Below are 25,828 nucleotides of genomic sequence, written 5' to 3' on the forward strand. Positions count from 1 at the left end.
AAGCCCCCTAATTGTCATACCATTACAGCAACATCTATGTCAATCTGTCGTCAAAGCAGTCTAGCTAAAAGATATACATTGACATACACATTTTTTTTTACATAGGAGCCCATGGGTGACGGACCAGCTCATTTCTTGTTTGTTTAGCATATTGCGACATATGTTAGGAGACAATATATAAGGCTTATTTTCCGCATGTTCACAAAAATTAAAAGTTAAAAGTTAAAAAGCTGATCAGTGATGATCTAATAATCTGTTTAGATTTCCAATGCACACAGAACAATTGGTAAAAGATTGTTCCGTGAACTTAGTAAAAATTCCCTGATTCATCACAGCTCTTATGTCAGAAGACTGGTGTAAAAAGCATTGAAAAGTTTCAAAATTTTTACGCAATTCGGAGATTCACAAAAATGTTGCGACTTTTGACATTTTGTTGCCAGATTCACCAAGTTACTCCAAAATGAGCAGTGCAGGTGCAAAATGGAGGAGTGACGCCACGGCTTCACTAATTCATAATGAGCTGTGGCATTCCTTACTCCAGAAATCTTACTCTTGCCAGGGACAGGAGTAAGATTTTTGTCAAGGGGCACGTCCCTTTTCAGATGCTCATAATTCATTGTTCAGGAGTGTCTTACTCCACCACGCCCCCTCTTCAAGACCAGCGTGAAAATTGGGGCTATTAACTTTTAAAGGTCCTCTGTCAGCACAGAAGGCTTGTTGAAATCCAGTACAGGCACTCGGTGCATCATAGCGGGGCCAAACATTTAAGTACACCTCCCCACCTGCTTGTTTTCCATCCATCTCCGACCTTCTCTGATGCTAAACCAGAGCTGATAATCAATGAAGAGAGGGAAGTGGAGATAGAACAAAAACAAGTAGGTGGCCAATCCAAGACTACACCGAACACTTAGGGTACCGTCACACATAACGATATCGTTAACGATATCGTTGCTTTTTGTGACGTAGCAACGATATCGTTAACTAAATCGTTATGTGTGACAGCGACCAACGATCAGGCCCCTGCTGGGAGATCGTTGGTCGCTGGGGAAAGTCCAGCACTTTATTTTGTCGCTGGATCTCCCGCTGACATCGCTGAATCGGCGTGTGTGACGCCGATTCAGCGATGTTGTCACTGGTAACCAGGGTAAACATCGGGTTACTAAGCGCAGGGCCGCGCTTAGTAACCCGATGTTTACCCTGGTTACCGTTGTAAATGTAAAAAAACAAACACTACATACTTACACCGCTTTACTTTACGGCCGGCGCTCAGTCAGTGCTGGAAGCTGACGGCGAGGGACATGACCAGACACCGGGAATGTAAGTATGTAGTGTTTGTTTTTTTACATTTATAACGGTAACCAGGGTAAACATCGGGTTACTGAGTGCGGCCCTGCGCTTAGTAACCCCATGTTTACCCTGTTACCCGGGGACTTCAGGATCGTTGGTGGCCGGAGAGCTGTCTGTGTGACAGCTCTCCAGCGACCAAACAGCGATGCTGCAGTGATCGACATCGTTGTCGGTATCGCTGCAGCGTCGCTTAGTGTGACGGTACCTTTATACTTGGTTTGATAAGACATTGTGTGCCTATATAATCCCTTTAAATAAGTTTACAAGCCATTTCACCTGATGAACAAGTGTTTTGCTCATTTGTGTGGTAATTGAAACCTATTTACATTGGTCAATTATCAGGAAACGAGCGTTCCTGAAATGCACCCGTAGACTAAAGGTACCTTCACACTGAACAACTTTCCAACGAGAACGACAACGATCCGTGACATTGCAGCATCCTGGATAGCGATCTCGTTGTGTTTGACACGCAGCAGCGATCAGGATCCTGCTGTGACATCGCTGGTCGTCGTTGAAAGTCCGGAACTTTATTTGGTCGTCAGGTCGGCGTGATTCGTCATGTTTGATAGTAAAAGCAACGATGCCTGCAATGTTTTTTCATGGAGCAACAACCAGCGAGAACGATAAGTACGTCACTGGATCGCTCCTGCATCGTTCTGCTGTTGCCGGTGTTTGACGTCTCCTAGCGACCTAAACTGCGACGCTGCAGCGATTGGCTCGTTGTCTATATCGCTGCAGCGTCGCTTAGTGTGACGGTACCTTAACTAATGGTGGACATTTATGGACACTTAAGCAATCTCCCATTTTGCAGGTGGAGGGGTGAGGTTGAACCACTTGAATTCTTCACCCAGTGATTTATCTGTCCAGGCAGCAGTCAGAGCTGAACACTTCTTACACAATGTGTGTTAACATACTGTCACATGAAATAACAGGGATGGCAGGTCATACCACAAGGGAATTCCTCAAGGTCAGAAAGTTCGGACCTTGCTATGGATATCATGTAGGTCACAATTTTGCAATCATAACAACAAAAATAAGGACTAATTATTACTGCAATTACTAATAGATCCATATAGCATCATATGTGCGAAAATAGAGAAAACTGTTAACACTTAATAGGCTACACAGTGCCAAAAGTAAGCAATTAAAACAATTACAAGATGTATGTACTGTATATTCTAATTTCCACAGACCCTTGGGACCTTTATCTTTAGAGAAAAAAATAAAAAGTAGTCAATAAGGAACAAAGAAAATATGTGAATATTTGTCTCCTTCAGTTAATTAAAAATATTTTGTAAACTCAACAAGTATGGAATTGTGGGGTAAAACACTGAAGTACTGCATTAAGGCGTTCTTAAAGGGGTTTTCTATCTTAGAAAAAGATGGCATATTGCTAAGATATGCCATCACTTTTTGTTTGATGGTGGGGGAGCTTTGACCTCTGCATAGGACACGCAGTAGTTCCATTCAAGTGTACAGGGGAAACTGTTGAGGGGCTCAGCTCTACATTATTTACTCTCAGGATTATTGGAGGTCTTCAAAGTCTGCCCCTGATGATCTAGACATATACCAACACTTTAAAGGTACCGTCACACTGAACGATATCGCTAGCGATCCGTGACATTGCAGCGTCCTGGCTAGCGATATCGTTCAGTTTGACACGCAGCAGCGATCTGGATCCTGCTGTGACATCGTTGGTCGGTGCAGAAAGTCCAGAACTGTATTTCGTCGCTGGACTCCCTGCAGACATCGCTGAATCGGGGTGCGTGACACCGATTCAGCGATGTCTTCACTGGTAACCAGGGTAAACATCGGGTTACTAAGCGCAGGGCCGCGCTTAGTAACCCAATGTTTACCCTGGTTACCAGCGTAAAAGTAAAAAAAAAAAAAACACTACATACTTACATTCCGGTGTCTGTCCTCCGGCGCTGTGCTTCTCTGCACTGTGAGCGCCGGCCAGCCGGAAAGCAGAGCACAGCGGTGACGTCACCGCTGTGCTTTCCGGCCGGCGCTCACAGTCAGTGCAGGAAGCAGAGCGCTGGGGGACAGACAGCGGAAGGTAAGTATGTAGTGTTTGTTTTTTTATACTTTTACGCTGGTAACCAGGGTAAACATCGGGTTACTAAGCGCGGCCCTGCGCTTAGTAACCCGATGTTTACCCTGGTTACCCAGGGGACCTCGGGATCGTTGGTCGCTGGAGAGCTGTCTGTGTGACAGCTCTCCAGCGACCAAACAGCGATGCTGCAGCGATCGGGATTGTTGTCTGGATCGCTGCAGCGTCGCTAAATGTGACGGTACCTTTACACTTTCTGAAAGGTTATCAGTGCACACCTCTAAACAGAAATAATAAATATATAACGACTTTTTACTCACTTTTTCAAAAGATTTGTTTATGTATGTAGTGTAATAAAGGGATTGTTAGGCAGGGAATTTTAGCAATGTAGACACAACTGCTTTTGGTTTTGGGAGCACCGGGGACCTGACAGGTTCCCTTTAAGTTAAGGGTAGCATCGTTTTTGTCCAGGCCATTTTCATTAGTTTGTTTTTTTAATTTTTCTGTTGAACCACAACACATGGACCCAATGTTTGTTATTCACTAGTGGATATTCGGTAAATGTGAATTGAAAATTACTTCTGTCAGTTTCAAGTTATTTCAGTGACCACTGTGGGTTATTCCTACTTTAACAGAAGGGTACTAACAATATCTGTGTGTCTATCCCATCTTTTAACAGAGATTTCTGAGATTAGATACATATGTAGAGAAGTAGTTCTTGTGGTTCTCATGTCTTTGACATTTTTTTATTCCTATATTCCTTTGTATTACAATGTATGAACAGCAAAAGTCCTTTGTATTTCTCGTAGATGCACTAGATGTCCACAAATAGGAACATTTTTACCTGCGCATCCGATAGTTATTTCTACCCACGCCCCATGGCCCAAAGGAATTTCCCAGCATTTCCTTGTAAAACTTCTGTACAAACTAATTTAATTGCAAACTTATTTACAGAATAATTGGTCCATGATTTGAACAAATACGTGATATGTTTGAAAAAAAAGTATATTTTTAAAAGGTTTGTGATTGTATCCAAGGTATTTTTTTAATTATTATTAATAATAGTAATAATAATAATAATAATAATAATAATAATAATAATAATAATAATAATAACAACAATAACAATAATAATAATAATTGTATTACTATAGTGCCAGCATCTTCAGCAACACTTTATAATGTTTTCGCCATTACTTACATGTGTGAGTCTTCTTGGTTATAGACAGACCTGTGAAAAAAGAGAAAAGAATAGTCAGAAAAATCCTTTTTGGCAAAGTCTAATATTATGGTACAAGTAATACATATTTTATGGTTGGGAATGGAGACATAATTTCTATAAGATATGCAGTGTATTATAATTGGCGTCACTAATAAAAATTGCAGAGATGGTTTATAGAAACGGTCCTCTCATTGACGAGGATTAATTCAATAGGAGATATTCTCAAGTGGTCTTTTGAAGAGGTTTCAGTATGCTTATGGCAAAATGTAGGTGATGATGGCTAAAAATATTAAAGTATTACCTAATACATCAGTCCACCTAAAGTCTTACAGTTATGCTGTTAATGTTTCTATTAACCCCTTTACCCCCAAGGGTGGTTTGCACGTTAATGACCAGGCCAATTTTTACAATTCTGACCACTGTCCCTTTATGAGGTTATAACTCCGAAACGCTTCAACGGATCCTGGTGATTCTGACATTGTTTTCTCGTGACATATTGTACTTCATGATAGTGGTAAAATTTCTTTGATAGTACCTGCGTTTATTTGTGAAAAAAACGGAAATTTGGCGAAAATTTTGAAAATTTTGCAATTTTCAAACTTTGAATTTTTATGCAATTAAATCACAGAGATATGTCACACAAAATACTTAATAAGTAACATTTCCCACATGTCTCCTTTACATCAGCATAATTTTGGAACCAATTTTTTTTTTTGTTAGGGAGTTATAAGGGTTAAAAGTTGACCAGCAATTTCTCATTTTTACAACACCATTTTTTTTTAGGGACCACGTCTCATTTGAAGTCATTTTGAGGGGTCTATATGATAGAAAATGCCCAAGTGTGACACCATTCTAAAAACTGCACCCCTCAAGGTGCTCAAAACCACATTCAAGAAGTTTATTAACCCTTCAGGTGTTTAATAGGAATTTTTGGAATGTTTAAATAAAAATGAACATTTAACTTTTTTACACAAAAAATTTACTTCAGCTCCAATTTGTTTTATTTTACCAAGGGTAACAGGAGAAATTGGACCCAAAAAGTTGTTGTCCAATTTGTCCTGAGTACGCTGATACCCCATATGTGGCAGTAAACCACTGTTTGGGCGCATGGGAGAGCTCGGAAGGGAAGGAGCGCTATTTGACTTTTCAATGCAAACTTGACAGGAATTGAGATGGGACGCCATGTTGCGTTTGGAGAGCCACTGATGTGCCTAAACATTGAAACCCCCCACAAGTGACACCATTTTGGAAAGTAGACCCCCTAAGGAACTTATCTGGATGTGTGGTGAGCACTTTGACCCACCAAGTGCTTCACAGAAGTTTATAATGCAGAACCGTAAAAATAAAAAATCATATTTTTTCACAAAAATTATATTTTTGCCCCCAATTTTTTATTTTTCCAAGGGTAAGAGAAGAAATTGGACCTCAAAAGTTGTTGTCCAATTTGTCCTGAGTACGCTGATACCCCATATGTGGCAGTAAACCACTGTTTGGGCGCATGGGAGAGCTCGGAAGGGAAGGAGCGCAGTTTGACTTTTCAATGCAAAATTGACAGAAATTGAGATGGGACGCCATGTTGCGTTTGGAGAGCCACTGATGTGCCTAAACATTGAAACCCCCCACAAGTGACACCATTTTGGAAAGTAGACCCCCTAAGGAACTTATCTAGAGGTGTGGTGAGCACTTTGACCCACCAAGTGCTTCACAGAAGTTTATAATGCAGAACCGTAAAAATAAAAAATCATATTTTTTCACAAAAATTATATTTTTGCCCCCAATTTTTTATTTTTCCAAGGGTAAGAGAAGAAATTGGACCTCAAAAGTTGTTGTCCAATTTGTCCCGAGTACGCTGATACCCCATATGTGGCAGTAAACCACTGTTTGGGCGCATGGGAGAGCTCGGAAGGGAAGGAGCGCCGTTTGACTTTTCAATGCAAAATTGACAGGAATTGAGATGGGACGCCATGTTGCGTTTGGAGAGCCACTGATGTGCCTAAACATTGAAACCCCCCACAAGTGACACCATTTTGGAAAGTAGACCCCCTAAGGAACTTATCTGGATGTGTGGTGAGCACTTTGACCCACCAAGGGCTTCACAGAAGTTTATAATGCAGAGCCATAAAAATAAAACAAAATTTTTTTCCCACAAAAATTATTTTTTAGCCCCCAGTTTTGTATTTTCTCTAGGGTAAGAGGAGAAATTGGACCACAAAAGTTGTTGTCCAATTTGTCCTGAGTACGCTGATACCCCATATGTGGGGGGGAACCACCGTTTGGGCGCATGGGAGGGTTCGGAAGGGAAGGAGCGCCATTTGGAATGCAGACTTAGATGGAATGGTCTGCAGGCGTCACATTGCGTTTGCAGAGCCCCTAATGTACCTAAACAGTAGAAACCCCCCACAAGTGACACCATTTTGGAAAGTAGACCCCCTAAGGAACTCATCTTGATGTGTTGTGAGAGCTTTGAACCCCCAAGTATTTCACTACAGTTTATAACGCAGAGCCATGCAAATAAAAAATATTTTTTTTTCCACAAAAATTATATTTTAGCCCCCAGTTTTGTATTTTTCCAAGGTTAGCAGGAGAAATTGGACCCTAAATGTTGTTGTCCAATTTGTCCTGAGTACGCTGATACCCGATATGTGGGGGGGAACCACCGTTTGGGCGCATGGGAGGGCTCGGAAGGGAAGGAGCATCATTTGGAATGCAGACTTAGATGGATTGGTCTGCAGGCGTCACATTGCGTTTGCAGAGCCCCTAATGTACCTAAACAGTAGAAACCCCCCACAAGTGACACCATTTTGGAAAGTAGACCCCCTAAGGAACTTATCTGGATGTGTGGTGAGCACTTTGACCCACCAAGGGCTTCACAGAAGTTTATAATGCAGAGCCATAAAAATAAAACAAAATTTTTTTCCCACAAAAATTATTTTTTAGCCCCCAGTTTTGTATTTTCTCTAGGGTAAGAGGAGAAATTGGACCACAAAAGTTGTTGTCCAATTTGTCCTGAGTACGCTGATACCCCATATGTGGGGGGGAACCACCGTTTGGGCGCATGGGAGGGTTCGGAAGGGAAGGAGCGCCATTTGGAATGCAGACTTAGATGGAATGGTCTGCAGGCATCACATTGCGTTTGCAGAGCCCCTAATGTACCTAAACAGTAGAAACCCCCCACAAGTGACACCATTTTGGAAAGTAGACCCCCTAAGGAACTCATCTTGATGTGTTGTGAGAGCTTTGAACCCCCAAGTATTTCACTACAGTTTATAACGCAGAGCCATGCAAATAAAAAATATTTTTTTTTCCACAAAAATTATTTTTTAGCCCCCAGTTTTGTATTTTCCCAAGGGTAACAGGAGAAATTGGTCCACAAAAGTTGTTGTCCAATTTGTCCTGAGTACGCTGATACCCGATATGTGGGGGGGAACCACCGTTTGGGCGCATGGGAGGGCTCGGAAGGGAAGGAGCATCATTTGGAATGCAGACTTAGATGGATTGGTCTGCAGGCGTCACATTGCGTTTGCAGAGCCCCTAATGTACCTAAACAGTAGAAACCCCCCACAAGTGACCCCATATTGGAAACTAGACCCCTCAATGAACTTATCTAGATGTGTTGTGAGAACTTTGAACCCCCAAGTGTTTCACTACAGTTTATAACGCAGAGCCGTGAAAATAAAAAATCTTTTTGTTTTCCCACAAAAATTATTTTTTAGCCCCCAGTTTTGTATTTTCCCAAGGGTAACAGGAGAAATTGGTCCACAAAAGTTGTTGTCCAATTTGTCCTGAGTACGCTGATACCCGATATGTGGGGGGGAACCACCGTTTGGGCGCATGGGAGGGCTCGGAAGGGAAGGAGCATCATTTGGAATGCAGACTTAGATGGATTGGTCTGCAGGCGTCACATTGCGTTTGCAGAGCCCCTAATGTACCTAAACAGTAGAAACCCCCCACAAGTGACCCCATATTGGAAACTAGACCCCTCAATGAACTTATCTAGATGTGTTGTGAGAACTTTGAACCCCCAAGTGTTTCACTACAGTTTATAACGCAGAGCCGTGAAAATAAAAAATCTTTTTGTTTTCCCACAAAAATTATTTTTTAGCCCCCAGTTTTGTATTTTCCCAAGGGTAACAGGAGAAATTGGTCCACAAAAGTTGTTGTCCAATTTGTCCTGAGTACGCTGATACCCCATATGTTGGGGTAAACCCCTGTTTGGGCACACAGGAGAGCTCGGAAGGGAAGGAGCACTGTTTTACTTTTTCAACGCAGAATTGGCTGGAATTGAGATCGGACGCCATGTCGTGTTTGGAGAGCCCCTGATGTGCCGAAACAGTGGAAACCCCCCAATTATAACTGAAACCCTAATCTAAACACACCCCTAACCCTAATTCCAACGGTAACCCTAACCACACCTCTAACCCTGACACACCCCTAACCCTAATCCCAACCCTATTCCCAACTGTAAATGTAATCTAAACCCTAACCCTAACTTTAGCCCCAACCCAAACTGTAGCCCCAACCCTAACCCTAGCCCTAACCCTAACCCTAGCCCTAATCCTAGCCCTAACCCTAGCCCTAACCCTAGCCCTAACCCTAGCCCTAACCCTAGCCCTAACCCTAGCCCTAACCCTAGCCCTAACCCTAGCCCTAACCCTAGCCCTAACCCTAGCCCTAACCCTAGCCCTAGCCCTAACCCTAGCCCTAACCCTAGCCCTAATGGGAAAATGGAAATAAATACATTTTTTTTTATTTTTCCCTAACTAAGGGGGTGATGAAGGGGGGTTTGATTTACTTTTATAGCGAGTTTTTTAGCGGATTTTTATGATTGGCAGCCGTCACACACTGAAAGACCCTTTTTATTGCAAAAAATATTTTTTGCAATACCACATTTTGAGAGCTATAATTTTTCCATATTTTGGTCCACAGAGTCATGTGAGGTCTTGTTTTTTGCGGGACGAGTTGACGTTTTTATTGAAAACATTTTTGGGCACGTGACATTTTTTTATCGCTTTTTATTCCGATTTTTGTGAGGAAGAATGACCAAAAGCCAGCTATTCATGAATTTCTATTGGGGGAGGCGTTTATACCGTTCCGCGTTTGGTAAAATTGATAAATCAGTTTTATTCTTCGGGTCAGTACGATTACAGCGATACCTCATTTATATCATTTTTTTATGGTTTGGTGCTTTTATACGATAAAAACTATTTTACAGAAAAAATAATTATTTTTGCATCGCTTTATTCTCAGGACTATAACTTTTTTATTTTTTTGCTGATGATGCTGTATGGCGGCTCTTTTTTTGCGGGACAATATGACGCTTTCAGCGGTACCATGGTTATTTATATCTGTCCTTTTGATCGCGTGTTATTCCACTTTTTGTTCGGCGGTATGATAATAAAGCGTTGTTTTTTGCCTCGTTTTTTTTTTTTTTTTCTTACGGTGTTTACTGAAGGGGTTAACTAGTGGGCCAGTTTTATAGGTCGGGCCGTTACGGACGCGGCGATACTAAATATGTGTACTTTTATTGTTTTTTTTTTTTTATTTAGATGAAGAAATGTATTTATGGGAATAATATTTTTTTTTTTTTTCATTATTTTGGAATATTTTTTTTTATTTTTTTTACACATTTGGAAATTTTTTTTTTTACTTTTCTACTTTGTCCCAGGGGGGGACATCACAGATCAGTGATCTGACAGTTTGCACAGCACTCTGTCAGATCACTGATCTGATAGGAGTGCAGGCTGCTTCACAGTGCCTGCTCTAAGCAGGCTCTGTGAAGCCACCTCCCTCCCTGCAGGACCCGGATCCGCGGCCATCTTGGATCCGGGGCTCGAGCAGGGAGGGAGGTGAGGAGACCCTCGCAGCAACGCGATCACATCGCGTTGCTGCGGGGGGCTCAGGGAAGCCCGCAGGGAGCCCCCTCCCTGCGCGGTGCTTCCCTGTACCGCCGGCACATCGCGATCATCTTTGATCGCGGTGTGCCGGGGGTTAATATGCCGGGGGCGGTCCGTGACCGCTCCTGGCACATAGTGCCGGATGTCAGCTGCGATAAGCAGCTGACACCCGGCCGCGATCGGCCGCGCTCCCCCCGTGAGCGCGGCCGATCGGCTATGACGTACTATCCCGTCCAGGGTCAGATAAGCCCAGGGCACCTCGACGGGATAGTACGTCTAAGGTCACAGAGGGGTTAAAGGGGCTGTCCACTACTAGGGCAACCCCTTCTCAATCTGAATGTTTTACCATGTTAAAATAAAAAGAACCATACTCACCTCCCATAGTGGTGCCGTTCCAATGGTGTTTGCACTTGCATTCCCGGTGCTCACGTGAGGTTGTTATGTCACGTGAGATGCTCGCCCAATGAGCACTTGTGTCACTGTCACCGCCTTCGGATATATAAGGAGGGAGTGAGAAGCCAGTCGCAGATCTGACTTCCTGTTGATTACTTATACACCAGCACTGATTGGGCACAGGGCTCAAGTGTCACAACAACCTCACAACAGAACCAGGAACATGAGTGCTGACGCCGCCTCAACTAAGTATAGGCGTTTTTATTTTAATGGAGGCAAACATTCAGATTGAGAAGGGTTTGTCCTAATAGAGGACAACCCCTTTAATTAGTCAATAAAGGATGCTAGTAGGGGGATGATGCTTTTAAGGGTCCACAAATAAACTTTTAAGTAACAAGAAATTTTAGCATGAGTTGCAAATTGTCTCATAGTTGAATACAAAATTTTCATTCCCCTTCAAGTCTGTCGCTCTCGTAATTGTTACTATTATTATTAGTCACCCTTTTCATACTAAAATGTAACTTGTATGTAGTGGCGAGGCCTAACGTCCAACACTTGAAGATACAGTTATGTCACCTTAATGGCACAGGCAGCAAAACTGTGCCCATACCATTATTGCAATAGTCCAGCTAAAACTGAGAACTTAGCTCACACTATAATTGTAAAAAATGCAAATAAGTACAATCACACCTTTTTAACCCTTTAGATCAGGGGTGCACAAACTTGTTTGGTCCAAGGGCCATATAGTCATACTGAACTAATCTGGGAACTGCACTAAAAAGAGTATTACCTTTTGTGACATTTGTGACATACAGTGGGGAAAAAAGTATTTAGTCAGTGACCAATTGTGCAAGATCTCCCACTTAAAAAGATGAGAGAGGCCTGTAATTAACATCATAGGTAGACCACAACTGTGAGAGTCAAAATGAGAAAACAAATCCAGAAAATCACCATGTCTGATTTCGCAAGATTTATTTTGCAAAATATGGTGGAAAATAAGTATCTGGTCACCTAAAAACATGCAAGATTTTTGGCTCTCACAGACCTGTAACTTCTTCATTAGGCTCCTCTGTCCTCCACTCACTACCTGTAGTAATGGCACCTGTTTGAACTTGTTATCAGTATAAAAGACACTTGTCCACAATCTCAAACAGTCACACTCCAAACTCCACTATGGCGAAGACCAAAGAGCTGTCGAAGGACACCAGAAACAAAATTGTAGCCCTGCACCAGGCTGTGAAGACTGAATTTGCAATAGGCAAGCAGCTTGGCATGATGAAATCAACTGTCGGAGCAATAATAAGAAAATGGAAGACATACAAGACCACTGATAATCTCCCTCGATCTGGGGCTCTATGCAAGATCTCACCACGTGAGGTCAATATTATCATAAGAACGGAGAGCAAAACTCCCAGAACCACATGGGGGACCTAGTGAATGACCTGCATTGAGCTGGGACTACCGTAACAAAGGCTACCATCAGTAACACACTACGCTGCCAGGGACTCAGATCCTTCAGTGCCAGACGTGTCCCTCTGCCTAAGCCAGTACATGTCCAGGCCCGTCTGAAGTTTGCTAGAGAGCATATGGATTATCCAGAAGAGTATTGGGAGAATATCATATGGTCTGATGAAACCAAAGTAGAACTGTTTGGTAAAAAGAAAACAACTCATTGTGTTTGAAGGAGGCAGAATGCTGAGTTGCATCCAAAGAACACTAAACCTACTGTGAAGCATGGGGGTGGCAACATCATGCTTTGGGGCTATTTCTCCGCAAAGGGACCAGGACGACTGATCCGTGTACATGAAAGAGAGATTTTGAGTTCAAACCTCCTTACATGAGCAAGTGCATTGAAGATGAACGTGGATGGGTCTTTCAGCATGATAATGATCGCAAGCACACTGCCAGGGCAACAAAGGAGTGGCTTCGTAAGAAGTATATGAAGGTCCTGGTGTGGCCTAACGAGTCTCCAGATCTCAGCCCCATAGAAAACCTTTGGAAGGAGTTGAAAGTCCGTGTTGCCCAGCGTCAGACCCAAAACATCACTGCTCTAGAGGAGATCTGCATGGAGGAATGGGCCAATATACCACCAACAGTGTGTGCCAACCTTGTGAAGACTTACAGGAAATGTTTGACCACTGTCATTGCCAACAAAGGATATATAACAAAATATTGAGATGAACTTTTGTTAATGACCAAATACTTATTTTCCACCATATTTTGCAAAATAAATCTTGCCAAATCAGATAAGGTGATTTTCGGAATTTGTTTTCTCATTTTGACTCTCATAGTTGTCTGTCAATTACAGGCCTCTCTCATCTTTTTAAGTGGGAGAACTTGCATAATTGGTGGCTGACTAAATACTTTTTTCCCTATTGTATCAAAAGTATATACGTACCATAAACATCTGATAGGTAAAAATTCTACTTACAGAACTTTTACCTCCAAAAATCAGCACTCTAATGGTATGTTCACAATGAGTTTTTTTTTTATAAAGATTTAGAAATACATTCTGCTCTTAAATCCACATCAAAAACTGGGTCAAATACTCTTTGTATAATTTTCTGACTGATTTTAATGGGAAAAGATGTTTTAGTGCACACAGTACCATTTTTTGCACATTATTTTGAACATTTTGTAGTAAAACTAATAGGCAGCTTATTCAAAGAATATTTGAAGCTTTTTTTAATATGGATTTGCAGTAAAATCTGCTTCTATATCCTCATAAAAAACTGTGTGAATAGACGAGGAACAGGTCATGCATGCACCTGACCTTCTACAATATATCATGGGTTCTTTGCTTACTGCCTAATGATACAAAACTCTTATAAACTATAATGGAGAGAGACACATACACGGAAGGTATCCAGTATAATTCACATTCCTTTCTGGAGACCCAATGCATTTAGACACCCCGATCTCCTGATGTATAAGGCATCCAGATATGTGTAAACAGTGCGCCATTACTACTTGCCAGTCCCTGCTCCTCAGCTGCCACTACTCTTCTTTGTGTGGCTGCTCACATATATTTAACCTGTCAGAAAAGCATTTCTCTATCCATGTGGTTGGAGGCAGCACAGAATGGCATCGTGGGCCACATGTGGCCCCTGTAAGTTGTAGTTGGACAAGTCCTGGATGGGAGGTATGCGTCACTGTGGTGGCTAGCCTTCCTAATGTATACCCGGAGAAGCAGTCTCCAGCACAGATACTAATTAATGGGCCTGGATTTTGGGGTCCAGGTTTTAGGAACAACTAAAAGAGCTGGGAGGGACTTGTCAAACCCCAAACCTCCAATACAGGCTTTGCAGTCTAATTAAACATGCAGCTGAGCTGTCTCATCAGCTGTCTGTGTGGGGTGCTGAAAAGAGCCATACTGCTGGAACGTATGTGCCAGAAAATCAGAGTGGACTTTAATCTGTTTTGATGAGCCCAAACTGACAGATACATTTGCTAGTGCGTGAACTGTTTATTTTTCCTGTTAAACCTTTTTGTGCCTAGAAGGGGCTGTTTTGTTTTACGACCACGGGAGTTTTTATGAAAACAATAAAACTTCACAGGTTTGAACACAAGAATCGGATCCCTGTGTGTGCACTAGCGTCTACCAGAGAGAGGAATCCCTAGATCCCCGGGCTGCAGGTTGTGCGCCCATGCATTAGATGCTATGGTAAATAATGGTTTTGGTTTTTAAGGGGTTAGATAAAGAGAGAGGCTTCCACTGTAAACCCGTCACCCCTATTGAAATCACTTTGTAGGCCTAATAATAACCTCCATTCATGCCATGCAAGTATGTCTATTTAAACCTGCATAGATGATTTGATTGACCAACCAGCTTATGTAAACAAATTATGCCAGAAGGAAAAAGATCATCAGTTCCAGTTCAAAGGCCAAACCTAATTTGTTCCATGGAGATAAGTCACCACAAAAGGTGTCTGGCAGCAGATTTTTCCACTTTCTATATAGAGAGCAATTGAACGCTCGGCCAACTGTTCTTGTATAGGGGGAGTCAGAAGAGATAGGAGCTCATACAACTGACTGTTATCTAAGTTGTATGGTCACCTTTAGGCTATGTGCCCACGTTGCAGAATAGAAGCAGATTTTTCTGCTTCAAATCCACACTCCCTTGCCAAGGAAAACGTTTGCGGATTTTAATGCATTTTTGTCTCGTTTTTCATGCGTTTTTTCCAAGTGTATTCCTATACAACTCTATGGCAGCAGAATCGCCACGATTCTGCAAAATTAATGAGCATGCTGCGTATTTTTCCGCGATGCGATTCCGCTGTGGAAAAATACACAGCATGGGCACAGCAATTGCGGAATGCTGTTAAAATTAATGGGATGTGTTTTGTGAGCGTTTTTAAGCATTTCTGCAGCAGAAAAATGCGGTGAAAACGCTTAAAAAACACACCCTGGGGCACACAGCCTTAGACCCAGAGGGCAAGTGTAAATGGCTGACTGTCAATATATCACTGTCAGACTGCCATAATACACTTCAGTAAATGAGTAGTGAAGAGTATAAGGTAAAAAATCAAAGGATCACATTGCTTTAAAGTGTAAAAACTTCCCACAAAATTGTCACTTTATAGAAAAAAAAAAACTTCTCATACTTGTATTTGCAGCATCTAAAATATCCATTATTATAAACCTATCTTTTTATTTACCTGTGCAGTGTATGCCATAAAGTTAAGCAGAACCATAACTGCGGTTTATTTTATTTATCTTTATTTTATTTACTTATGGTATGTAGTCATGGCCAAAAGTGTTGGCACCCATGAAATAGTTCCAAAAAATGAAATATTTCTACCAAAAAATGATTGCACTTGTACATACTGTTAGGGCTAGCGGAACGCACCAAATAATGAGACAGATAGAGTATGGTGCGTTCGCAGCCCGGGGTCCACCGTGCAGAGATGGAACCTGCTGCCAAGTAATGACGGACTATATGGCGGTACTCATAAGTATACACACGTGGGTTAGACTTCACCCAGCGTGAAGGAAGCGATCCTGTTGCGTCACAGGATCGCGGTACCGCACATAGAGCGCGAGCAAGTAGTCAGCGAACTCAACCCCAACTAGGATTGAAGTCCGATTAGACCCTTGCTGGCACAACACCGCAACTGGGTGTGTTAGGAAAATAACAATATTTAGGGCACAAGAGTGCATGCGGTGCCGCACTGACGAACGCCACTAACCACCCAGGCTTGGGTAAGGAAAGCACAGAGGAAGTGCACGGCGCCGTACTGGCGGTCACAGCAACTGGACGCTGTAATGTGTGATTCGTGCTGTAGGAGAAGTCGGGCGCTAGATAGCAACCATACACCTTCCGCGAACAGGCATTCAATAGGGAAGGGGTATCCAAGGACGACTTGCACTCACAACAAACACACATATGCAAATGTACACTAGCGCATGGCCATGCGGTCATGCGCAGTTTATATAGTTACAGCACAGGAAGTGGCCACAGAAACTTTGCCCTTCCAAGACCTGCCAAGAGGACCAATGGAATGTGCTGCAGGGCCTGAGCACATGACCCTCGATCTCCAACGGGAGATCTTGCCCTGGGCATGCTCAGTGTGTGCAGACAAGGACTTAGTTCCAGAGAAGTCTGCTCGCTGCTGACCAGCACTGGCTTTAATGGCAGAAGCTGAAGAAGCAGCAGTAACTCTCTGTACAGAGTGAGACTGAGCAAGACGCTGGGACCGACGTCCCTGCTGAGCAGACTCCGCTGCGGCTGGATAAGAATGGGAGACCGCAGCGGAGATGGCTCGAGATTCCCCCTGTGCAGAAGCGGGAACTCGAGACCTAACATGCCCCCCCCTCCTTGGGCCTCGCTACGCTCGAAGGCAGCAATGAGCTGTGGGGCCCGAATGTTTTCAGCAGGCTCCCATGACCTGTCCTCTGGGCCATAACCCTTCCAATCCACCAGATAGAACTTTTTGCCGCGTACCACCTTGCACCCCAAAATAGCGTTCACCTCGTAATCGTCCGTAGACGAACCCGATGTCCCGGCAGATGACTCGGAAAACCAGGACATGTATACAGGTTTCAAGAGGGACACATGAAAGGTGTCGGTGATACCCAAGCGTGGAGGAAGAGCCAAACGGTAGACCACAGGATTAACCTGTTCGAGAACCTTGAAGGGACCCAAGTAGCGAGGAGCAAACTTAGTGGACTCAACTCGCAGCCTGATGTTACGGGCGGAGAGCCACACCAAGTCACCAGGAGCAAAGGTCGGAGCGGGGCGCCGATGAGCATCGGCGGAGGACCTCATTCTCTCCTTGGAGGCCCAAATGGCATCCTGCGTGCGGTCCCAAATGTCCCATGCCTCCACAGCCCAGTCTGCCACCCTGGAGTCGGCAGAAGACACAGGCATGGGCACAGGAACACGCGGATGCTGGCCGTAATTTAGGAGGAATGGAGTCTGACCTTTGGAGTCGGCTACGGCATTGTTAAGTGCAAACTCTGCCCACGGTAGCAAGGATGCCCAGTCATCCTGCCTGGCAGAAACAAAATGTCGTAAATATGTGACCAAGGTCTGGTTGGCCCTCTCTACCAACCCATTCGTCTCGGGATGATATGCCGAAGAGAGATTCAACTCAATACTGAGTAGACGACAAAGCTCTCTCCAGAATCGAGATGCAAACTGGGGACCCCGGTCACTAACAATTTTGTCTGGCATACCGTGTAGGCGAAAGATATGCTTGACGAACAAGACAGCCAACGCCCGTGCAGAAGGTAGCCGTGGAAGAGGCACCAAGTGCACCATTTTGGAAAAATGGTCAGTGATCACCCAGATAATGGTGCAGTTACGAGACTTGGGTAAGCCCACCACAAAGTCCATCCCGACCATCTCCCAGGGCCTGTCCGCCACCGGCAGAGGATAAAGCAAACCAGCTGGCCGTTGCCAAGGTGTCTTGTTCTTGGCGCAAGAGACACACGCCCGAACATACTCTGCGACATCACGAGCCATATGCGGCCACCAGTATGTCCTCGCCAGTAACTCAGATGTCCTTTTGGTACCAAAATGTCCACCCACCCTGGCGTGTGTGACACCGATTCAGCGATGTCTTCGCTGGTAACCAGGGTAAACATCGGGTTACTAAGCGCAGGGCCGCGCTTAGTAACCCGATGTTTACCCTGGTTACCATCCTAAAAGTAAAAAAAACAAACACTTCATACTTACCTTCCGCTGTCTGTCCTCCGGCGCTGTGCTTTCCTGCACTCACTGTGAGCACAGCGGCCGGAAACCAGAGCGGTGACGTCACCGCTCTGCTTTCCGGCCGCTGTGCTCACAGCCAGTACAGAGAAGCAGAGCGCCGAGGACAGACAGCGGAAGGTAAGTATGAAGCATTTGTATTTTTTACTTTTAGGATGGTAACCAGGGTAAACATCGGGTTACTAAGCGCAGCCCTGCGCTTAGTAACCCGATGTTTACCCTGGTTACCGACATCGTTGGTCGCTGGGGAGCTGTCTGTGTGACAGCTCTCCAGCGACCAAACAGCGACGCTGCAGCGATCCGGATCGTTGTCTGGATCGCTGCACCGTCGTTTAGTGTGAAAGTACCTTTACTCTGTTTGTTTGTTCTTCTGGATTACTGACCTCTGGCTTCACTTCTGACAATCCCCTGTCTCTACCCTTTGGTACTTCGTGATCTCCTGGCTCCGATCTTTGTTAGTTTGACAACTCTCTTTCTCTGCACCCTGGCGTCTGGCTCCGCCCCTGACCACCTCCCACTCTGTCACATGTTTTAGGTCCTGTTTGTAACCAGATTAGTATCCCGGCGTTTTGTTCAGCTCCTTTGCTGCTGTGTGCAGCATTTCCACAGCAGTATTACCTGGGAGTCATGACATTATAGCTTACCTTACAGTCTTTTCCCTGGTGGGGGTGTTGGTATACCATGGATCCGGTACAGGCTCTCACGGGGCACATTAATGAACTCTCCCAGCTTATGCAGAAGCTGTCCATGGAGCAGCAAGCCCTGGTCTACTTGCACTAACAGGTGCAGAGAGATGTGGCAGGCGCTTTACAGAGCTCTGCTCTTTTGGAGTTCCGGGAGGGGGGCCCCACTCATTTATCCCTAGTGGACCCCGAACCACCGGTAAAGTTACCCGACAGTTTTTCCGGAGATAAAAAATTGTTTAGGGTCTTTAAGTAGTGATGCAAATTGTTCTTTGAGTTGTGGCCCCGGGCCTCTGGAAATGAAAGACATGGAGATTGGGTCAGTCTCGGTTATGGAGAAAGAGAGAAGGTACCATAGAGACAAACAACTATGCTTTTGCTGTGGAGCCTCTGGATATTGGAAAAGAAACTGCCCCTCCTGCCCCTCTTCTGTGAAACCGTCCGAGAAACAACTGAGTCTTGGCGACAATCGAAGAGGTTGTCAAGACTCCCAGGTACATTTTTTCTTGCTTGCAAAAATTTTGCTCCAAGTGGAATTGGGACTTGCTGGCGTTCCTGTGGTGACCACCGCCTTTGTTGACTGCGGTTCTTCCATTAATTTGATTGATGCTCAAGTTGTGACTCGTAATAACATAGGGACAGTCAGGTTGAAAGACCCTGTTAAGATTGTGGCTGTTGATTCATCTCCTCTTACCCGGGATGGAATTTGTTTGAGGACTGATGTCTTTTTTCTGAAAGTGGGTTCCACTCACATGGAAAAATTAAGTTGTTTCGTTATGAATAATCTGCCCTCAGGACTGGTACTAGGAATGCCCTGGTTGCAACGCCACAATCCTGTCATTGATTGGGTGATGGGGGAGATCAATCAATGGGGATGTAAGGGTAATGGTCTGTGGTGTAACCTGGGACCTTTTGATAACCTGGTAAAGTCTGTATCTGTGTCATCTGTCAGTCTGGAGAGTATTCCGGAGTACCTGAAAGACTTCAAAGACGTGTTTTCCGAAAACGAGACTGAGGCGCTTCCACCACATCGACCCAGTGATTGTTCTATTGATTTAGTCGCAGGAGCCAAATTACCCAAGGCTCGTCTGTACAATTTGTCTGGGCCTGAGCGCCAAGCCATGAAGAAGTACATCACAGAGAGTCTCCGCAAGGAGCATATTCGGCCCTCTGTCTCACCCGTGGCAGTAGGGTTTTTCTTTGTGAAGAAAAAAGACGGTGGCTTGCGACCATGCCTTGATTTTCGGGAACTGAATAAGATTACTGTGAAGAACATGTATCCTCTTCCTCTGATTCCTTATGTAATCAACTCACAGGGGCCAAATGGTTTTCTAAGCTTACCTTATGAGGAGCTTAAAACCTTATAAGGATCCAAGAGGGGGATGAAAGGAAAACAGCGTTTTGACGACCGAGGGCTTATTTGAAAATTTGGTTATGCTCTTCGTTCTCACTAACGCCTCTGCTGTTTTCCAGAATTTCATTAATGTTGCTTTTTCTGACCTGATTAGGCGCTATGTGGTCATTTACCTGGATGACATCTTGATATACTCAGAGGACAGTCAGTCACACTTACACCATCTACATACGGTTCTTGTGAGACTCAGGGAGAACCATTTATACGCTAAGCTAGAGAAATGTTAATTCTTTATGCAAGAACTGAATTTTCTGGGTTTAATTGTATCAGGGGAGGGATTCTGCATGGATCCGGGGAAGGTTCAGGCCATTTCTGATTGGGTGCAACCTCATGACCTGAAGGGATTGCAACAATTTCTGGGCTTCGCTAATTATTACAGGAAGTTCATTAAAGGGTTTTCGCAGGTGGTGAAACCCTTGACGGACCTTACACTCAAAGGGACGGATGTAAAAAATTGGTCCATGGCCGCAAAAAATTCCTTCCAGACACTTTAGAAATGTTTTACTTCAGCCCCCGTGTTGATACAACCCTATCCGTCAAGACCTTTTATCGTTGAGGTTGACACTTCGGAGGTGGGGGTGGGAGCAGTGTTGTCTCAGGGTCCGCCCACCATTACTAACCTTAAACCCTGTGCATTTTTCTCTAAAAAATTATCTTCGGCCCAGAGAAATTATGATGTTGGCAACAGGAAATTGTTGGTGGTTAAATTGGCCTTTGAAGAATGGAGGGAGCTGTTCATCCCGTTACAGTCATCACTGATCATAAAAATTTGGCCTATATCGAGTCTGCTAAGAGACTGACCCCCAGACAGGCTCAGTGGGCACTTTTCCTTTTCTCAGTTTAATTTTACCATTACGTTCCAACCAAGGACTAAAAATGTAAAGGCGGATGCCTTATCCCGAAGTTTTGATTCTGTGTCCCCTTCAGAACCTCCTTCCTCCATTCTTCAACTGGGAGTGGTTGTGGCAGAAGTCTCATCTGAGTTACAGAGAGAGATTTTGGAAGCACAAGCTCCTAGGAATAAACCTCCTGGTAAATTGTTTGTACCCGATGATTTCTGTCTCATAATCTTGCAAGAATTTCATGATACTGTGTTGAGTGCACACCCTGGGATTGCAGATACCTGGGGGGCAGTAGCTAGGAATTTTGGAGGCTCTCTATTGGTACTGATATCAAAAAGTTAGTAAATACTTGTAGGGTGTGTGCTCGCTCTAAGAGTTCTCTAGTCTGGCCAGCCAGGGAATTGGTACCTTTGCCAATTCTGGATAAACCTTGGACACACCTGTCCATGGACTTTATCACCAATCTTACATCTTCCAAAGGTAACTCAGTAGTATAGGTAGTGGTTGATAGGTTTTCGAAGCAAGCTCATTTTGTGCCGTTACCTGCGTTATCTTCTGCTGAAACCTTGGCTCGCTTGTTTACACAGCACATAGTTCGGTTGCATGGGGTACCTGTGAATGTGGTGTCTGACAGGGGAGAGCACTTTGTGGCCAGGTTTTGGAGGGCTTTTTGTAAGAATTTGGTGGTTACGTTGTCATTCTCCTCTGCTTATCACCTGGAATCTAACGGACAGACTGAATGCACCAACCAGTCGTTGGAACAAATTTTGAGATGCCTGGCCTCTTCCAGGCAGGACGACTGGTGTGGACATGGGCGGACATACCGCCGGTTCAACCGGTGCAGCTGCACCGGGGCCCGGAGGCTCTGGGGGGCCCCTGCAGGGCGGCCAGGGATGCTGCTACCATTAGGCGATTTGACTATCAGGCGGCAGAAGAGAGGGCGGCAGACTCTATAGTAAGTGAATTTGCGCTGCTAGTTTTTTTTTTTTTTTTTTTTCTAATACTCCGGGGTCAAGTGCCCGCCCCCCCTCCTCCCTCCCTCCTTCCCGCCCCCCTCCCTGAAGACGTAATACTCACCTTCCTCCAGCGGTGGCTGCAACTGCGTCCCAGCGCCGGCAGCGCGTCCTGTCTTCAGCGGTCACATGGTACCGCTAATTTAAGGTCATGAATATGCGCATATTCATGACCTTAATTAGCGCTATCATGTGACCGCTGAAGACAGGAAGGAAGACGCTGCAGAAGAGATGCCAGGAAGGAAGTTCTGTTCTGTGCTGCGCGGTGAGAGGTAAGTATGACAGGGAAAAAGGATTTGGAGCCATGCACGCAGGGAAAAAGGATGTGGAGCCATGCACGCAGGGAAAAAGGATGTGGAGCCATGCACGCAGGGAAAAAGGATGTGGAGCCATGCACGCAGGGAAAAAGGATGTGGAGCCATGCACGCAGGGAAAAAGGATGTGGAGCCATGCACGCAGGGAAAAAGGATGTGGAGCCATGCACGCAGGGAAAAAGGATGTGGAGCCATGCACGCAGGGAAAAAGGATGTGGAGCCATGCACACAGGGGAGAAGAATGGGGGAGCCATGCACGCAGGGTGGGAGGATAGGGGAGGCATGCACGCAGGGGAGAACGAATGGGGGAGCCGTGAACGCAGGGGAGAAGAATGGGGGAGCCGTGAACGCAGGGGAGAAGGATGGGGGAGCCGTGAACGCAGGGGAGAAGGATGGGGGAGCCGTGAATGCAGGGGAGAAGGATGGGGGAGCCCAGCACGCAGGGGAGAAGGATGGGGGAGCCGTGAACGCAGGGGAGAAGGATGGGGGAGCCCAGCACGCAGGGGAGAAGGATGGGGGAGCTGTGAACACAGGGGAGAAGGATGGGGGAGCCCAGCACGCAGGGGAGAAGGATGGGGGAGCCGTGAACGCAGGGGAGAAGGATGGGGGAGCCCAGCACGCAGGGGAGAAGGATGGCGGAGCCGTGAACGCAGGGGAGAAGGAATTACGGGAGCCGTGAACGCAGGGGAGAAGGATGGGGGAGCCATGCACACAGGGTGGGAGGATGGAGTATAAATATGGAGTATAAATATTGGGCCCTATAGGGGGGACACAGTGTGAGTGGACAGTGTGAAGAGGGGGCCTGTATAGAAAGGAGAGGTCAGTGTGAAGAGCATGTACCATAAGAGGGACAGTGTGGGGGTCATATTTTGTGCAGACAATATAGTGAGGGGCAATTTTTTATTCCGGAGCATTATAATGACACTTGTATCTTTAAGGGCATCTTGTGGAGACTTTCTGCAAAAGAGCGGAAAAGATGGAAGTCTGCAGAGACGGCTGTGGCTGAGAAAACTCATCATGGGATCTGGACAAGATGAAGAAAAGAAGAACAGCTCCAGAGACGACGTTATCTATAAGGTACCTGGATGTAAATGTTATTTGTGATACTAACTAATTCTCATGTTTTTATTTATGTTAGGAGCCATTTTTCCGTTCGCCTCAGGCAGCAGAGAGGCTAGGTTCACCCCTGAGGGCGGCTAATATAGAGGGCAATCTGGCCAGCCTATCCGGCCCCGAGGTTCCGGGGGCCCCCTGGCCAGATTGCCCTCATGTGCGGCAGGCATGGAGCAATCCCTGCAGCTCCGCTGCCTGCAAGAGAAAATGGCAACGGATCTGCAGGGAATGGATGCTTCCTGCTTCCTTTCTCACACAGACAGCAGAGGCTCAGCTGAATGACATCATCATTCCGCGCTGCGGCTGTGCGAGACAGGAAGCTGCCGCACACTGGCTTCTGCACACTCATGCCTGGAAGGAAGCTGCAGCTGTGCAGGACCTCAATCACCCCCTGAACAGGAGGTAAAGAACGGTCTGAATGTGACGGATTGTTTGCAGAGTAAAGAGGGGAGACAGGGGCAGCAGTCAGAGACTAGAAGCAGTGATTTACTGACTGTGACCCCCGGAGCTTTGTGTTCTCTGGTCAGTGCAGGATTTTCATCCACACACAGCAGGGACCGGAGAGCTCAGAACTTGGGAACACAGTCACTAAATCACTGGGTCTATTCTCTGACGGGACTCCAGTCATCACTGCAGTATCAGATCCAGGCTGGGACTGACCCCTGAGCCCATCCCCCAGTGAAGACTTTTTCACATATACTGTATCTGTTGCATTAAACACACATATAAGGGTATGTTTCCACTGTCAGTAAACTCTGCGGATTGGACGCTGTGTACATCCGCAGCATCCAGTCCGCAGCTCCTGATGTAACAGCATAGTGCATGAGATTTCAAGGAATCCAATGTCCACTATGAATGCAGCGGCACCCGCAGCTTCCCTGCAGAGACGGACATGCGGCACATCTTTCTAGACTGTAGCATGTCTATTTATCTTGCGGAGACGCTCAGTCTCCACAAGATAAATATCACAGTCCAATGTGTAGGATGCGGTGATTCCGCATGTGTTCAATGAACACATGCGGAAGCATCACTCTTCCATAAGCCGGCAGCGCTTTGGACCGAGCGGACATGTGCTGCATCCAAAGCGCTGCCGATTCCTGACCGTGGAACCATACCCTTATACATTAATGTATACTATGTCACATATGCAGTAGACACAGGTGTTTATTATACATGGGCATATTCTACAGTATATATATATATATTATATATATATATATATATATATATATATATATTAGCTTTGTCGCCTTTAAAGAAGGGGGGGCCCAAACACATTTCCTGCACAGGGGCCCCAAGCTGTCTGTGTCCGCCCCTGGGTGTGGGGTATTACCCATGGCAGAATTTGCTTTCAATTGTCATATGAATCAGTCTACTGGCATATCTCCCTTTCAGGTCAATTATGGTTTTTTTCCGCAGTTTGGAGAATTTTCCCGCATGGATTCTGGTTGCCCTGGTGGTGAGGGTTTGGCGCAACAGTTAAGAATCCTTTGGAGGGAGGTTCAGGGGGAACATCTCCAAAGCCCAGAAGAGGTACAAACATTTTGTGGACAGCAGGAGGGGGTCAGCTCCAACATTGACTGTGGGGGAGAAGATGTGGTTGTCTACCCGTAACATGAAACTTAAGATACCCGCTATGAAGTTGGGCCCCAGGTTTATAGGTCCATACAAGATTATAGAGGTGATCAACCCGGTGGCCTATAGATTACAGTTGCCCACCTCCTTCAAAATACCTAATGTCTTCCACAGGTCCCTATTAAAACCTGTGGGGATGGTTAGAGAAGATTCCTCATCCAATGTTCCCCAGTGTTGGTAGAGGGTCAGCTGGAGTACGAGAAAGGGTGCATAATTGATTCACGGTGGGTGCGTCAAAGGCTTCAGTGCTTAATGCATTGGAAGGGATATTCTATTGAGGATCGGTCATGGATTCCAGCCAGTTCTGTGCATGCTGATCGCTTGGTGCGGGCTTTTCATGCCAGATACCCTGAGAAGCCTGGGGGTCCAGTGGCCCCCGGTAAAGAGGGGGTACTGTCATGGTTAGGACATGGATAATGTCCTGTTCTCTCAGGGTTAATGTTGTTGGCCTCTCTTTCAATCTGGGAGGGGTATTTATACTCACTCCAAACTAGGTTTCGCTGTCAGCTGTACATTCTGTTTTAGTCTGTGTGCCTCACCCCTCGGTTTGCATAGTGTTTACCGTGCTCTCCGTGCGTTACTCTGTTTGTTTGTTATTCTGGATTACTGACCTCTGGCTTCACTTCTGACAATCCCCTATCTCTTCCCTTTGGTACTTCGTGATCTCCTGACTCCAATCTTTGTTAGCTTGA

General features: G+C 45.2%; 1 protein-coding gene across 1 annotated transcript in view; it reads right to left on the reverse strand.

Moving 5' to 3' along the window:
* The window catches only part of RORA (RAR related orphan receptor A), a 562,535-nt gene that overhangs the window by 191,557 nt on the left and 345,150 nt on the right, over window positions 1-25,828 (reverse strand). The window contains exon 2 of the mRNA XM_069765693.1: window positions 4,602-4,631. Within this exon, the coding sequence (XP_069621794.1) occupies window positions 4,602-4,631 (30 nt within the window). The remainder of the gene's footprint in view (window positions 1-4,601; window positions 4,632-25,828) is intronic.

This window comes from Ranitomeya imitator, chromosome 4, assembly GCF_032444005.1.
Source record: "Ranitomeya imitator isolate aRanImi1 chromosome 4, aRanImi1.pri, whole genome shotgun sequence".
Lineage (NCBI taxonomy): Eukaryota > Metazoa > Chordata > Amphibia > Anura > Dendrobatidae > Ranitomeya > Ranitomeya imitator.